Source organism: Macaca fascicularis, chromosome 7 (genome assembly GCF_037993035.2).
Source record: "Macaca fascicularis isolate 582-1 chromosome 7, T2T-MFA8v1.1".
NCBI classification, from domain to species: domain Eukaryota; kingdom Metazoa; phylum Chordata; class Mammalia; order Primates; family Cercopithecidae; genus Macaca; species Macaca fascicularis.
Window position 1 is genome coordinate 70,587,579 of NC_088381.1, and position 14,755 is coordinate 70,602,333.

Below are 14,755 nucleotides of genomic sequence, written 5' to 3' on the forward strand. Positions count from 1 at the left end.
TGTCACATGCTTATCATGTGGTTCAGGGCCCTGGCAAACTAGGGTCATATGGATTTTGTAGGAGAAAGAGAGACATGAGAGATACACCAGGCCAGTGATTTCCAAGTTATTCACCTTGATATTACTATTGTAGTGATTACATCACCACAGTTTCTGCCATCAAGGGGTTATAGTCCTTGACATTGACATTCAGGTTGCCATGGGCTGACCTGAACAGAACAGAAATGAGGTTGGCTGCTCATGAAGGAATGGGATAGATATATCTCTTTTCTGATGAAGGGAATGGGTTATGTAGGTTCAATTACAACCTCTTTGCTGTTGTCCTTTGGTCCAGAGGTACGTATCAGTAAACCAGGTTTAGGATTTTTTTCTGTTTTATTAATTTCTGCCTGCAATAAATCTGATAGTGATGTATTCTTGCAAAAACAAACATGATGATTTAGACGTCACCCATTGACTGGTATCATAGTGGGGACAAGGAACATAAAATAAGTGTTTCTTTTTCTATGCTTATTTTCTAATTATTAAAATAGTGAGGACTTATTTGTAACACTAGGTGTCAGTTTATTTGGAGCAGTAATTTAGAAATATTAGAGAGGAAATGGGGGGCGTTCCAAGATGGCCGAATAGGAACAGCTCCAGATGGCTGAATAGGAACAGCTCCAGTCTGCAACTCCCGGTGTTATCCATGCAGAAGATGGGTGATTACCGCATTTCTAACTGAGGTACCTTGTTCATCTCATCGGGACTGGTTGGACAGTGGGTGAAGCCCACAGAGGGTGAGGTGAAGGAGGGCGAGGTGTCACCTCACCTGAGAAGCACAAGGGGTTGGGGGATTTCCCTTTCCTAGGCGAGAGAAGCCCTGACAGACTACCTGAAAAAACGGGGCACTCCCACTTAAATACTGCACTTTTTCCAAGGTCTTAGCAACCTGCAGACGAGGTGATTCTCTCCTGTGCCTGGCTTGGCAGGTCCCACGCCCACAGAGGCTTGCTCACTGCTAGTGCAGGAGTCTGAGATCAATCTGTGAGGCAGCAGCCTGGTTGGGGGAGGGGCGTCTGCCATTGCTGAGACTTGAGTATGTAAACAAAGCCAGGAAGCTTGAACTGGACAGAGCCCACCACAGCTGAACAAGGCTATTGCTTCTAGACTCTACTTCTGTGGGCAGGGCATAGCTGAACAAAAGGCAGCAGACAATTTCTACAGACTTAAACATCCCTGTCTGACAGCTCGGAAGAGAGCAGCGGTTCTCCCAGCATGGTGTTTGAGCTCTGAGAATGGACAGATTGCCTCCTCAAGTGGGTCGCTGACCCTCATGTAGCCTAACTGGGAGACACCTCCCAGTAGGGGCCAACAGACACCTCATATAGGCAGCTGTCCCTCTGGGATGAAGCTTCCAGAGGAATGATCAGGCAGCAATATTTGCTGTTCTGCAATATTTGTTGTTCTGCAGCCTCCTTTGGTGATACCCAGCAAACAGGGTCTGTAGTGGAACTCCAGCAAACTCCAACAGACATGCAGTTGAGGGACCTGACTGTTAGAAGGAAAACTAACAAACAGAAAGGAATAGCATCGACATCAACAAAAAGAATCTACACCAAAACCCCATCTGTAGATCACCAACATCAAAGATCAAAGGTAGATAAAACCACAGAAATGGGAAGAAACCAGAGTAGAAAAGCTGAAAATTCTAAAAATCAGAGTATCTCTTCTCCAAAGGATCACAGCTCCTCACCAGCAATGGAACAAAGCTGGATGGAGAATAACTTTGATGAGTAGGCTTCAGATGGTTGGTAATAACAAACTTCTCTGAGCTAAAGGAGGATGTTTGAACCCATCGCAAAGAAGCTAAAAAACCTTGAAAAAAGATTAGATGAATGGCTAACTAGAATAAACAGTGTAGAGAAGACCTTAAATGACCTCATGGAGCTGAAAATCATGGCACAAGAACTTTGTGATGTGTGCACAAGCTTCAATAGCCAATTTGATTAAGTGGAAGAAAGGGTATCAGTGATTGAAGATCAAATTAATGAAATAAAGTGAGAAGACAAGGTTAGAGAAAAAAAGAATAAAAAGAAATGAACAAAGCCTCCAAGAAATATGGCACTATGTGAAAAGTCCAAATCTACATTTGATTGGTGTACTTGAAAGTGATGGGGAGAATGGAACCAAGTTGGAAAACACTCTGCAGGATATTGTACAGGAGAACTTCCCCAGCCTAGCAAGGCAGGCCAATATTCAACTTCAGGAAATACAGAGAACACCACAAAGATACTCCTCGAGAACAGCAACCCCAAGACACATAATTGTCAGATTCACAAAGGTTGAAATGAAGGAAACAGTGTTAAGAGCAGCCAGAGAGAAAGGTCGAGTTATCCACAAATGAAAGCCCATCAGACTAAGAGCGGATCTCTTGGCAGAAACCCTACAAGCCAGAAGAGAGTGGGGGCCAATATTCAGCATGCTTAAAGCAAAGAATTTTCAATCCAGAATTTCATATCCAGCTAAACTAAGCTTCATAAGTGAAGGAGAAATAAAATCCTTTACAGACAAGCAAATGTTGAGAGATTTTGTCACCACCAGGCCTGCCTTACAAGAGCTCCTGAAGGAAGCACTAAACATGGAAAGGAACAACCGGTACTAGCCGCTGCAAAAAAATGCCAAATTGTAAAGACCATCAATGCTATGAAGAAACTGCATCAATTAATGGGCAAAATAACCAGCGAACATCATAATGAGAGGATCAAATTTACATATAACAATATTAACCTTAAATGTAAATGGGCTAAATGCCCCAATTAAAAGACAGACTGGCAAATTGGATAAAGAGTCAAGACCCATCAATGTGCTGTATTCAGGAGACCCATCTCATGTGCAGAGATGCACATAGGCTCAAAATAAAGGGATGGAGGAAGATCTACCAAGCAAATGGAAAGCGAAAAAAAAAAAAAAAAAAAAAAAAAGAGCAGGGGTTGCAGTCCTAGTCTCTGATAAAACAGACTTTAAACCAGAGACAAAGAAGGCCATTGCATAATGGTAAAGGGATCAATTCAACAAGAGCTAACTATCCTAAATATATATGCACCCAATACAGGAACAACCAGATTCATAAAGCAAGTCCTTAGAGACCTACAAAGAGACTTAGACTCCCACACAATAATAATGGGAGACTTTAATATCCCACTGTCAACATTAGACAGATCAACAAAACAGAAGGTTAACAGAGATATCTAGGACCTGAACTCAGCTTTGCACCAAGCAGACCTAATAGACGTCTACAGAACTCTCCACCCCAAATCAACAGAATATACATTCTTCTCAGCACCACGTCACACTTATTCCCAAATTGACCACATAATTGGAAGTAAAGCACTCCTTAGCAAATGTAAAAGGACAGAAATCACAACAAACTGTCTCTCAGACCACAGTGCAATCAAATTAGAACTCAGGATTAAGAAACTCACTCAAAACCGCACAACTACGTGGAAAGTGAACAACCTGCTCCTGAATGACTATTGGGTACATAATGAAATGAAGGCAGAAATAAAGATGTTCTTTGAAACCAATGAGAACAAAGATACAACATACCAGAATCTCTGGGACACATTTAAAGCAGTGTGTAGAGGGAAATTTATAGCACTAAATGGCCACAAGAGAAAGCAGGAAAGAAACACCCTAACATCACAATGAAAAGAACTAGAGAAGCAAGAGCAAATAAATTCAAAAGCTAGCAGAAAGCAAGAAATAACTAAGACCAGAGCAGAACTGAAAGAGATAGAGACACAAAAATCCCTTCAAAAAATCAGTGAATCCAGGAGCTAGTTTTTTGAAAAGATCAACAAAATTGATAGACCACTAGCAAGGCTAATAAGAAAAGAGAGAAGAATTAAATAGATGCAATAATAAATGATAAAGGGGATATCACCACAGATCCCACAGAAATACAAACTACCATCAGAGAATACTATAAACTCCTCTATGCAAATATACGAGAAAATCTAGAAGAAATGGATAAATTCCTGGACACATACACCCTCCCAAGACTAAACCAGGAAGAAGTTGAATCTCTGAATAGACCAATAACAGGCTCTGAAATTGAGGCAATAATTAATAGGCTACCAACCGAAAAGAGTCCAGGACCAGATGGATTCACAGCCGAATTCTAACAGAGATATAAAGGGGAGCTGGTACCATTCCTTCTGAAACTATTCCAATGAATAGAAAAAGAGGGAATCCTCCCTAACTCATTTTATCAGGCCCAAATCATCCTGATACCAAAGCCTGGCACAACAAAAAGAATTTTAGACCAATATCCCTTATGAACATCGATGTGAAAATCCTCAATGAAATACTGGCAAATCAAATCCAGCAGCACATCAAAAAGCTTATCCACCATGATCAAATAGGCTTCATCCCTGGGATGCAAGGCTGGTTCAACATACACAAATCAATAAATGTAATCCATCACATAAACAGAACCAATGACAAAAACCACATGATTATCTCAATAGTTGCAGAAAACGCCTTTGACAAAATTCAACAGTCCTTCATGCTAAAAACTCTCAATAAACTAGGTACTGATGGAACTTATCTCAAAATAATCAGAGCTATTTATAACAAACCCACAGCCAATATCATACTGAATGGGCAAAAAAACTGGAAGCATTCCCTTTGAAAACCGGCACAAGACAAGGATGCCCATGCTCACCACTCCTATTCAACATAGTGTTGGAAGTTCTGGCCAGGGCAATCAGGCAAGAGAAAGAAAGAAAGGGTATTCAATTAGGGAATGAGGAAGTCAAATTGTCCCTGTTTGCAGATGACATGATTTTATATTGAGAAAACCCCATCGTCTCAGCCCAAAATCTCCTTAAGCTGATGAGCAACTTCAGCAAAGTCTCAGGATACAAAATCAACATGCAAAAATCACAAGCATTCCTATACACCGTTAACAGACAAACAGAGAGCCAAATCATGAGTGAACTCCCATTCACAATTGCTACAAAGAGAATAAAATACCTAGGAATCCAACTTACAAGGGATGTGAAGGACCTCTTCAAGGAGAACTACAAACCACTGCTCAAGGAAATAAAAGAGGACACAAACAAATGAAAGAACATTCCGTGCTCCTGGATAGGAAGAATCAATATTGTGAAAATGGCCATTCTGCCCAAAGTAATTTATAGATACACTGCCATCCCCATCAAGCTACCAATAACTTTCTCCACAGAATTGGAAAAAACTAAAGTTCATATGGAACCAAAAAGAGCCTGCATTGCCAAGACAATCCTAACCAAAAAGAACAAAGCTGGAGGCATCAAGCTACCTGACTTCAAACTATATCACAAGTCTACCATAACAAAAACAGCATGGTACTGGTACCAAAACCACACATCTACAATCATCTGATCTTTGACAAACTTGACAAAAACCAGAAATGGAGAAAGAATTTCCTATTTAATAAATGGTGCTGGGATAACTGGCTAGCCATATATAGAAAGCTGAAACTGGATCCTTTCCTTATATCTTATACAAAAATTAATTCAAGATGGATTAAAGACTTAAATATTAGACCTAAAACCATAAAAACCCAAAAAGAAAACCTAGGCAGTACCATTCAGGACATAGGCCTGGGCAATGACTTCATGACTAAAACACCAAAAGCAATGGCAACAAAAAACAAAATAGACAAATGAGATCTAATTAAACTAAAGAGCTTCTGCACAGCAAAAGAAACTAACATCAGAGTGAACAGGCAGCCTACAGAATGGGAGAAAAATTTTGCAATCTACCCATTTGACAAAGGGCTAATCCAGAATCTGCAAAGAACTCAAACAAATTCACAAGAAAAAAACAACCCCATCAAAAAGTGGGCAAAGGATATGAACAGACACTTCTCCAAAGAAGACCTTTATGCAGCCAGCAGACATGCAAATAAATGTTCATCATCACTGGTCATCAGAGAAATGCAAACCAAAACCACAATGAGATACCATCTCACACCAGTTAGAATGGTGATCATTAAAAAGTCAGGAAATAACAGATGCTGGAGAAGATGTGGAGAAATAGGAATGCTTTTACACTGTTGGTGGGAGTGTAAATTAGTTCAACCATTGTGGAAGACAGTGTGGTGATTCCTCAAGGATCTAGAACTACAATTACCATTTGACCCAGCAATCCCATTACTGAGTATATACCCAAAGGATTATAAATCATGCTACTACAAAGACACATGCACACGTATGTTTGTTGCAGCACTATTCACAGCAGCAAAGACTTGGAACCAACCCAAATGTCCATCAATGATAGACTGGATTAAGAAAATGTGGCACGTATATACCATGGACTACTATGTAACCATAACAAAGGATGAGTTCGTATCCTTTGCAGGGACATGGATGAAGCTGGAGACCATCATTCTTATCAAGTTGTCACAAGGACAGAAAACCAAACACCGCATGTTCTCACTTATAGGTGGGAATTGAACCATGAGATCACTTGGACACAGGGCAAGGAACATCACACACCAGGGCCTGTCAAGGGGTGGAAGACTGGGGGAGGGATAGCATTAGGAGAAATACCTAATGTAAATGACAGGTTGATGGGTGCAGCAAACCAGCACGGTACACGTATACATATGTAACAAACCTGCACGTTGTGCACATGTACCCTAGAAATTAAAGTATTATAAAAATGAAACAAAGAAATATTAGAGGGGAAAATTTTATTTTCTTAAAAATGTGTTTTGACTTTTTATTATGAAAACTTTCTCTCATATAGAAAGATGGCCTCTTATATACATAAAACTTAGTTCTAACCATTGTTAACATTTTGCCATATTTTCTTCACCTATTTATTTTTATCTGAAATATTTTAAGAGAAATTGCAGGTAGCATTTTCTTCCTAAATCCTTTCAAGTGCATTTCTTTGAAAAGAGACATTTCCCTACATAATCACAATACCATTATTACAAACCTAATAAAATTAAAAATACATGCATAATTTATATTCATTCCAATTTCTCCAAATGTTCCCAACTGTCTTTTATAGACATATTCAAAGCAAGATCCAATACAAGTTGACACATTACATTTGAATGTTATATCAAGAATTATATTAATATTAAATACTCTCAATTCTAGAATTGTCTTAAAGAAAAAACTTTATTCCCATTTGAACTGTGGTTAATGTATGAGGACAACCTAAATATAGGGGCTTGAGAGTTATTCAACCCGCAAGCTTCCATGTAAATATGTGTAGCCTGAATTAGCTCTTTTGATTCATTTGGTTCTAGTGGGGACATATTTAGCAGCATTTGTCACTAGGTTTGAAAAATGTCTTTGGCTATGATTATCCTCCTCCTTCACCATCTTCCCCTTCCTCCACTCCACACATTGTACAATCCAGAATCAATGTGAAGTGCAGCTAAGATAGATTGATTTGTGTTCTTAGATAAAAAGATTGGACGGAAGGCCCTGGAATTGGAAGCACTTGATGTGACATTGATTCTGGCCAGGAAGAACTTATCCCATGACCAGAACCTCCTTCACTGTCTCTGGGCTCTGCGTGTGTTTGCCTCCAGTGGTAAGTGACTCTATTGTGGCTCTCGGGGATGGCTTCCAAACCAGGGCTGGGACACATGGAAACTGCGTGAGGGTCTGCTTGGAAGAAAAGCATGGGTGAGAGATTCACATGATGGTCCCAGCCAGATAAATAAAGGAGGCTGACAATCCAGAGGCTGTGAAGGTGAGAAGTTATTTCTTCATTTTATCCTTAGCCAGGTAGAGCTCTTGAGTCTGCTCCTAGAGATGGACTTCAATATTGTTTCTTCTTGACAGTCACACATTACAGCATTCTAGGCTTTTCTATGAGTACTACAAGGTAAAAAAGATATGACAGGAGAAGGGCAGACTTTATTTAGTCCTTGTCACACTGAAGTGTTGTATCTGGGTAGAATGACTCTCACATCACAGATCTCCCTACCATATTCCTGAAATTGCTCATTGATTACAACATCCCTTACGATTTAAAAAAACCTGTGATCCTTCTCAACAGGGTCCTCCAGCTAATTATTAGGAACATCATAGCTCAGCTGATACTTATTTGCTATCTCCTGATTTGATTTATTTCTAATTATCATAGTAATTTTGTATTTAGACCCGTAATTTTATAGCTTAGAAGGAGAAACTTTAAAGAGCAAAGCAGGGCCAGGCACGGTGGCTCACGCCTGTAATCTCAGCACTTTGGGAGGATGAGGTGGGCAGATCGCTTGAGCCCAGGAGTTTGAGACCAGCTTGGTCTCTACTAAAAATACAAAAAATATCTGGGTGTGGTGGCATGTGCCTATAGTTCCAGCTACTTGGAAGGCTGAGGTAGGAGAATCACTTGAACTCAGGAAGTCAAGGCTGCAGTGAGCAGTGATCATGCACCTGCACTCCAGCCTGGGTGACCTTGTCTTAAAAAGAAAAAAAAAGGTGAAGCAATTGCTTGAATTCATATAGATAAAAAGTCACGAGGGCGGAATTTCTAACTCCAGAACTCGTGTTAATTCTATTCCATATGGAAACTTTTTACTAATACATTAGATCCTATATCTCCTATCTCATATGTAATGAGCATAGACTTTCATTTCTTCTTTCTGAGTTCCCTTCCTATGAAATGAAAGTGACAGTTATTTAAGGTTATATAGTCGATAGGGAAAAGAACGTGGGCTTAGAGCCAAAAAGACCTGAGTTTGACTGTGATTCTATTTCTTATGAGTCATGAAGCATGAGTACTTAACGTGTTGAATCTCAGTTTCATCCTTTACAAAATCATAGTAGTAATAATGATTACTATTACTCTGCTAGGGCTGCCTTAATGCCTTAACAAAATACCACAGTCTATGTGACTTAAACAAAAGAAATGTATTTTCTCACTTTTTTTTTTTTTGAGATGAGGTCTCACTCTGTTGCCCAGGCACTGGTGTGACCTTGGCTCACTGCAATCTCTACCTCCCAGGTTCAGGTAATTCTCTTGTCTCAGCCTCCCGGGTAGCTGGGATCGCAGGGAGCTGCCATCATGGCTGGCTAGTTTTTGTATTTCAGTAGAGACAGGGTTTCACCATGTTGGTCAGGCTGGTGTTGAACTCCTAATCTCAGGTGATCCGCCCACCTCGGCCTCCCAAAGTACTGGGGTCACAGGCGTGAGCTACCGTGTGCTTTTTTTCTCACATTTTTGAAGGCTACAAATTGGAGCTTAAGATGTCGGCAGGTTTGGTTTCTACTGGCCCCTCTCTTTGGCTTCCAGATGACCGTCTGCTCCCTGTGTCCTCACATGGTCTTTCTTCTGTGCTTGGGCATCCTTGATGTTTCTTTGTGTGTTCAAATTCCCCCTTTTTATAAGGACATAAGTCCACATTAGACTAGGGCCCACCTTAATGGCCTCATTTTTGAAGTAGTAGAATGAGTACAGATATGGGGAGTTAATAGGTGACTTTTTATTTCTAATTACCCCAAGAATGACTAAAATGCCTGATTTTTTTTTTCCTTTGTTTCTTTTTTTTTTTTTTTTTTGAGACAGTCTCACTCTGTTGTCCAAGCTGGAATGTAGTGGCACGATCTCGGCTCACTGCAGCCTGTCTCCTGGGTGCAAATGATTCTTGTGCCTTATAGCCTCCTGAGTAGCTGGGATTACAGGTGTTCACTACTACACTTGGCTAATTTTTGTAATTTTAGTAAAGACAGAGCCACGCTGGTCTTGAACTCCTGACCTCAGGTGATCCACCCACCTCAGCCTCCCAAAGTGCTGGGATTACAGGTGTGAGCCACTGTGCCCGGCCACAATAACTTGATTTTCGTTGGTAAATTCTCTTAATAAACATGGAGGACTCATAAAAAGAAAGTCTTTCTGGGGGAATAACGGGATAGACGCTTGAATCCTTGTTCACAGATGGAGCCTCTACTCACCCATCTCCCATATATTGACCTGAAAACCAGAGAGCACTGGGGAAAGGCTGAGTAGATTTATATACACCCAACTCTAATAAAGGAAAAGAGGAACTGTGGCTTTGTATAAAGGACAACTCTCATTAACGAATAGACAGAAGATGTGCCCCCCATGTTTGTAGTGTGCCAGCAGACTGAAATGTGAAGCATTTCCTGGTTTCCTAAAGCATAAATAGGCTGAAAAACTTGCCTTCCTTAAATATAATGGTTATGGAGATGTAGAAAAATTCCTTCAGCTGGAGTTCTGATAAGTCCTGGGATTTTCCTGTGGGTATGAGGAGGTGGCTATCTGATTCATCTTCTAAGCCTTTGTTGATTATACCAACTCACTGTTCCATAAGGTATTTTAAAAAATTATACTGTTACTCTCTATACATTGACTTTACTGATGAGAGGCGAGCAGAGTTCAAGAAGCCTGTAGATTACTATCTTTTCCATGAATTATTAGCCACTGTTGAATGTTCCAGCAAAGCTTTCTAAACAGCTCCTATCTTCAGAAGGAGTTGGCTGGAACCCTAATGAGTCTGTGAGAGCCAATGAACCCTTCAGAAGTTCTCAGATGGCCAATGAGGACGTTTACAGAGCTGCCAGAGCTCTAACCTCGGACAGGCACCCACAAAGGTGAACTCAGTGAGGATTTCTTATTGTTATCTTCTTCCAATTTCAAGCCTAAAATCTTCCATGTTAGAATCAGTGCTTTTAAAATTAACTCTTCCCTTACTCAATACCAGAGTTTTTTTGAATTACTTGCCAAGAGTTTTCTCTAGTATGTTTTCCCAATTCGGAAGCAAGAGCTGAGTGAGTAGCCACAAGAGTGGAAGATTGATGGACCAGACTAGGATGCCAAATCTCTGAATTTTGATCCAGGCAATTACTTCATGTACTAGCCTCAGAAGGGACATATGCAGAGTGGATGTTCCAGGAACATGCACTCTGCAATAGCAAAGACATCAGTCGCAGTCCCTATCTGAAAGACTGTAGTGGGATGAGGAGTCTTCAGATTTCCATTTAGCTCCCTTTCCTGAGGGTTGGAGCAATTCAGTGTCAGCCACTCTTGTTTCCCTCTCTTTGCTTCTCTAAGATTTCTTGTTCCTACTTTTCTCAGATCAAGGCTAGCCTAAAACACGAGGCATTCATAGGCCTTTGTCTTAAAAACACAAGTCCAATGGAGGAAAGACAGACAAGAGTCACACCTTAAAAGATAACCCTCTTTCCTTGTACCACTGAAAATTTTGTCCTCCTGCTTACTGGCTCTATTTTGTGTCCTGTGGACTCCTTATTTTTTGACATGAGCAGAGCTCTACCTAAAGTGATCTAAGTGGAGTAGGGTCCTGGGAATATTGGAGAGAAGCTGGGGCATCCTTGGAGACAAGAGTAACATCCAAAAGTTGTATTTATCTAACCAGATACCTCTTTTGAGTTTCTTTCTATCATTCAGATCTATGGCAATGTTTTTATAACCACCCAGTTGGCCAAAAAGGCAAAAATTTCCCAGTCTAGTTACTGCTGGGCAGGAAGAACTGATTCTTCATTGACATTCTAGTTGGGGCATAGTCAAGTCATTACCTTAGTCATGTGGGAGACCCGAGTATGAAATTGTAGAGGAACGTGCAACCAGGGTAGAAAAGAAAGGGAGCTATCTTGTTTATCAGGTTGCCCCTTAAAGATTTAAAGGAGGTATTGAGCCTTAACTCATCCACTTGTGACCATAACTACTGTGCTTTTGTCTTTCTTAGTCTCCATGGGAGCCATGCTGGGAATTAACGGAGCCATGGAACTGCTTTTCAAGGTTATTACTCCTTATACCCAAAAGCGCACCCAAACAATCAGGTACAGAGTGCTATGTAATACTTCTGCCCTTTTTGTAACAGACGGAGAGATGGAGATTGCCCCACATATATTTTCATGATGTTTCCAGCTCAGTTTAGTGATCATTTCTCCCTTGGAAATATGGTACCATGTCTTTATCCCTTCCCAGCTTACATCCCTCCACACCCATGAGTCATTTCCTCTAATTCTCATGATAACCCTGAATGGGTATATTATTATTCTCTTTCTCAGACGAGGAGGTTAAAATGTGTCGAGAGCCTTATCCAAGGTCACCGTGCTAGGAAATAGTAGAGTTGAGATTTGAATCCAGATCTTTCAGACTCAAAACCTCATGTTATTTTTGCCTGAAGCCCTCAGGTATATACATTTTACTCATAGCAACTCTACCATAAATAAATATAATCCTCAAAAGACATTTCAGAAATGACAGGGTCTCTAAAGAGACAGCCAGTTAAACTTCTGGCATGAGTTCTGGGCCTTATAATAGTCCATCATGGTCATGTGCTAGTCTTCAGATGTATTTTTATGATTGGAAAATGAAACTCAGCCTGTTCTCCCTGCCTCTGCTTGCTGGAGTGGAGTGAATCATCAAGTTAAAAAGGGAGATGGTTAGACATGAAGGCTTTAGAGATATTCGGGACCATTAAGATCCATCATTTATGGGAGTGACTCAGCGAGGACCTTGAAAGAATATTAGAAGAAATTCAGCCAATTTCCAAGATAGATGGGGTCATTTGGCGAGTAACATTTCCATGCCCAACCATGATATTTTCTGCATCCTAGCATCAATCTTAGGCTCATGTTCCACCTGATTATTTTTCTCTTGGGTCACTACAGTTATGCCATTATCATCCATTCTCACCTGCAGCTCTCTACACCAAGCATTTCCTAGAGTGAAATACATTATATCTCAGTGAAAAAAAAATCTCATCCAATAAGTTGAGAAATACTGGATTGAATACTGGTTTCTTTACTGTAAGACTTCTCAGAGTCTTTGTAAAGCCAACACATATTGAGAATATCTGTTATTTAGTATACCCTGATCCAAAATTGATTTAGTCGGGGAACTGTCTTTTTTTCTTTTTTTTGAGATCACTTTTTTTAGGGGAAGGAGGGGGGGTCAGTGTTCTATGTCTCTCATTTTGGAAGCATCTTCTCTAGGGTGTGAATTTATTGCAAAGTGAAATTCAATTAAATTCTACTAAGAACCCTCATCTAGTAGGTAAAAAACTTCAAAATAAAAAACTCAGGGACCAAAAAATTTATTTTCTATAATTATACTTCACTCTGTTTTAAATTTACATTTATGCCAGATAACAAGAAATATAAACCAGTGTCTTTTCAGGAATCTAACTCAAATTAGTGATTCTTTGGTTCATCCAGGGATTTCACTCTTCTCCCGCCGCTTCCTGAGGTATATCTGAGTTCTAAGAAGCCATGGCAGTGCCGGGGTGTTGATGGAAAAACACAGACTGTCCTCAATCATCTCATGTCCATTTGGACATATATATGAGTTGGATATGTCTCATTTTTATCATTCTGTGCAGGCCTTTGCTGCTGACATCTGCAATCTCAACATGTTCTTTGGTTACCAATCTATGAACTTTATCTTTCTGCCCTATTCACAAGGCTTCTTCTAATCTGATGCTGTCATAATTCAGCTTTTCAGAAGGTCAGGAATATCTGGTTTCTTCCTTCAGATTATGTGAAAATCTCTGTGATGTCTGCTGGGCTCATCCACATACGGGTCTCAGTCTTCTCCTCTTTGCCACTTGGGTACCATGTTGTTTGGAAGGCTCCCCTAGGAAGCTCATCCCATATAACCATGGGTATCAAGGCACTAGGTCTCTCCTTTCTGGGGTGCTCAGAGCTTTTATTGTCTTCCTCATTCAGGCCAAGCTTGTGGGGTAGGGGCGAGAAATCAACAAAGCACAGAAACCTCCTCCTCAGAGACTCATGCTAGTTGCCATTTTTAATGCTTTCTTTTCCTCCTGCAAAGGGAGTTGAATTCAGGCACAGATCTGATCAAAGTGCCAGAGGCAAGTGGGAAGGTAACACCAGGGATTAATGGAGTGGGAGTAGGGTGCTTCCAATAACAAAAGGAGCCTTCCAGGGACCCCAGACATATTTCTACATGTCTGGTTTGTTTTGTAAATTTGGGGCAAAGTGGTTCCCCTTCTTCAGTCAAATGCCATATTAAAACCAAACCTCTGTAGGAAAGAGGCTTTTCCACCAACCGTTACAATACAGCTGTCATTGGCATGGTGTTTATTAGGTGCCCTGCACTGTGCTAAGCTCTGAGCATGCATTACCTCCTTTGAGCCTCTCATCTGCTCTGCAAGACAGGTGCTATTATTGCCCCCAATTTTACTGGAAAATAAATTGAAACTGAAAGAAGTTAAGTAACATGCTGAGTTTTAGGTGAGAGAGCTGGGATTTAAACCCTGTCTAACAGATGAGCCTCAGCTCTTAAGCCACCACTGGCGTATCTTACACAGTCTATTGCCAGCATTTTATTTCTACAACCATCATATGTAAGACAATCATATGTAGTTAAAGTTTGCTTAAATTTCTTTTCCATCTAAATGGCTTATACCCGTGGAACAATTTGCTTAATGATAGAGCAGTTTTAAATATCTATTCCCTCTGCTTTTGAATTCTTTCCCAAAGTTACCTTGTTTTCTATCTTATCCTTACTCATCAACAGCAAGATAAGAACAAAGGTAATGAAATTGGAAGACCTGCTCTGTAAGCCTCCTTGTACCAGATTCCTTGGCAAGTCATTTAACTTTTCTTAACTAAACTTTGACATTCTTAAAGCATGAATGTCAAGTCTTACCTCCTAGGTTTATCATGGGCAATAAAAAATAATGTGTAAAGACATTGTGCGCTTTGACATGCTATGACATTGTTAATCATTATTAGTACAAATACTGTGG

At 40.3% G+C, this 14,755-nt stretch overlaps 1 protein-coding gene across 3 annotated transcripts in view; it reads left to right on the top strand.

The window, feature by feature from the left end:
* AGBL1 (AGBL carboxypeptidase 1) overlaps positions 1-14,755 on the top strand; it is a 947,782-nt gene that overhangs the window by 67,938 nt on the left and 865,089 nt on the right. For all 3 annotated transcript variants that reach the window (XM_065548375.1, XM_015453343.4, XM_015453344.4), the window contains exons 4-5: positions 7,453-7,584; positions 11,723-11,816. In XM_065548375.1, the coding sequence (XP_065404447.1) occupies positions 7,453-7,584; positions 11,723-11,816 (226 nt within the window). The remainder of the gene's footprint in view (positions 1-7,452; positions 7,585-11,722; positions 11,817-14,755) is intronic.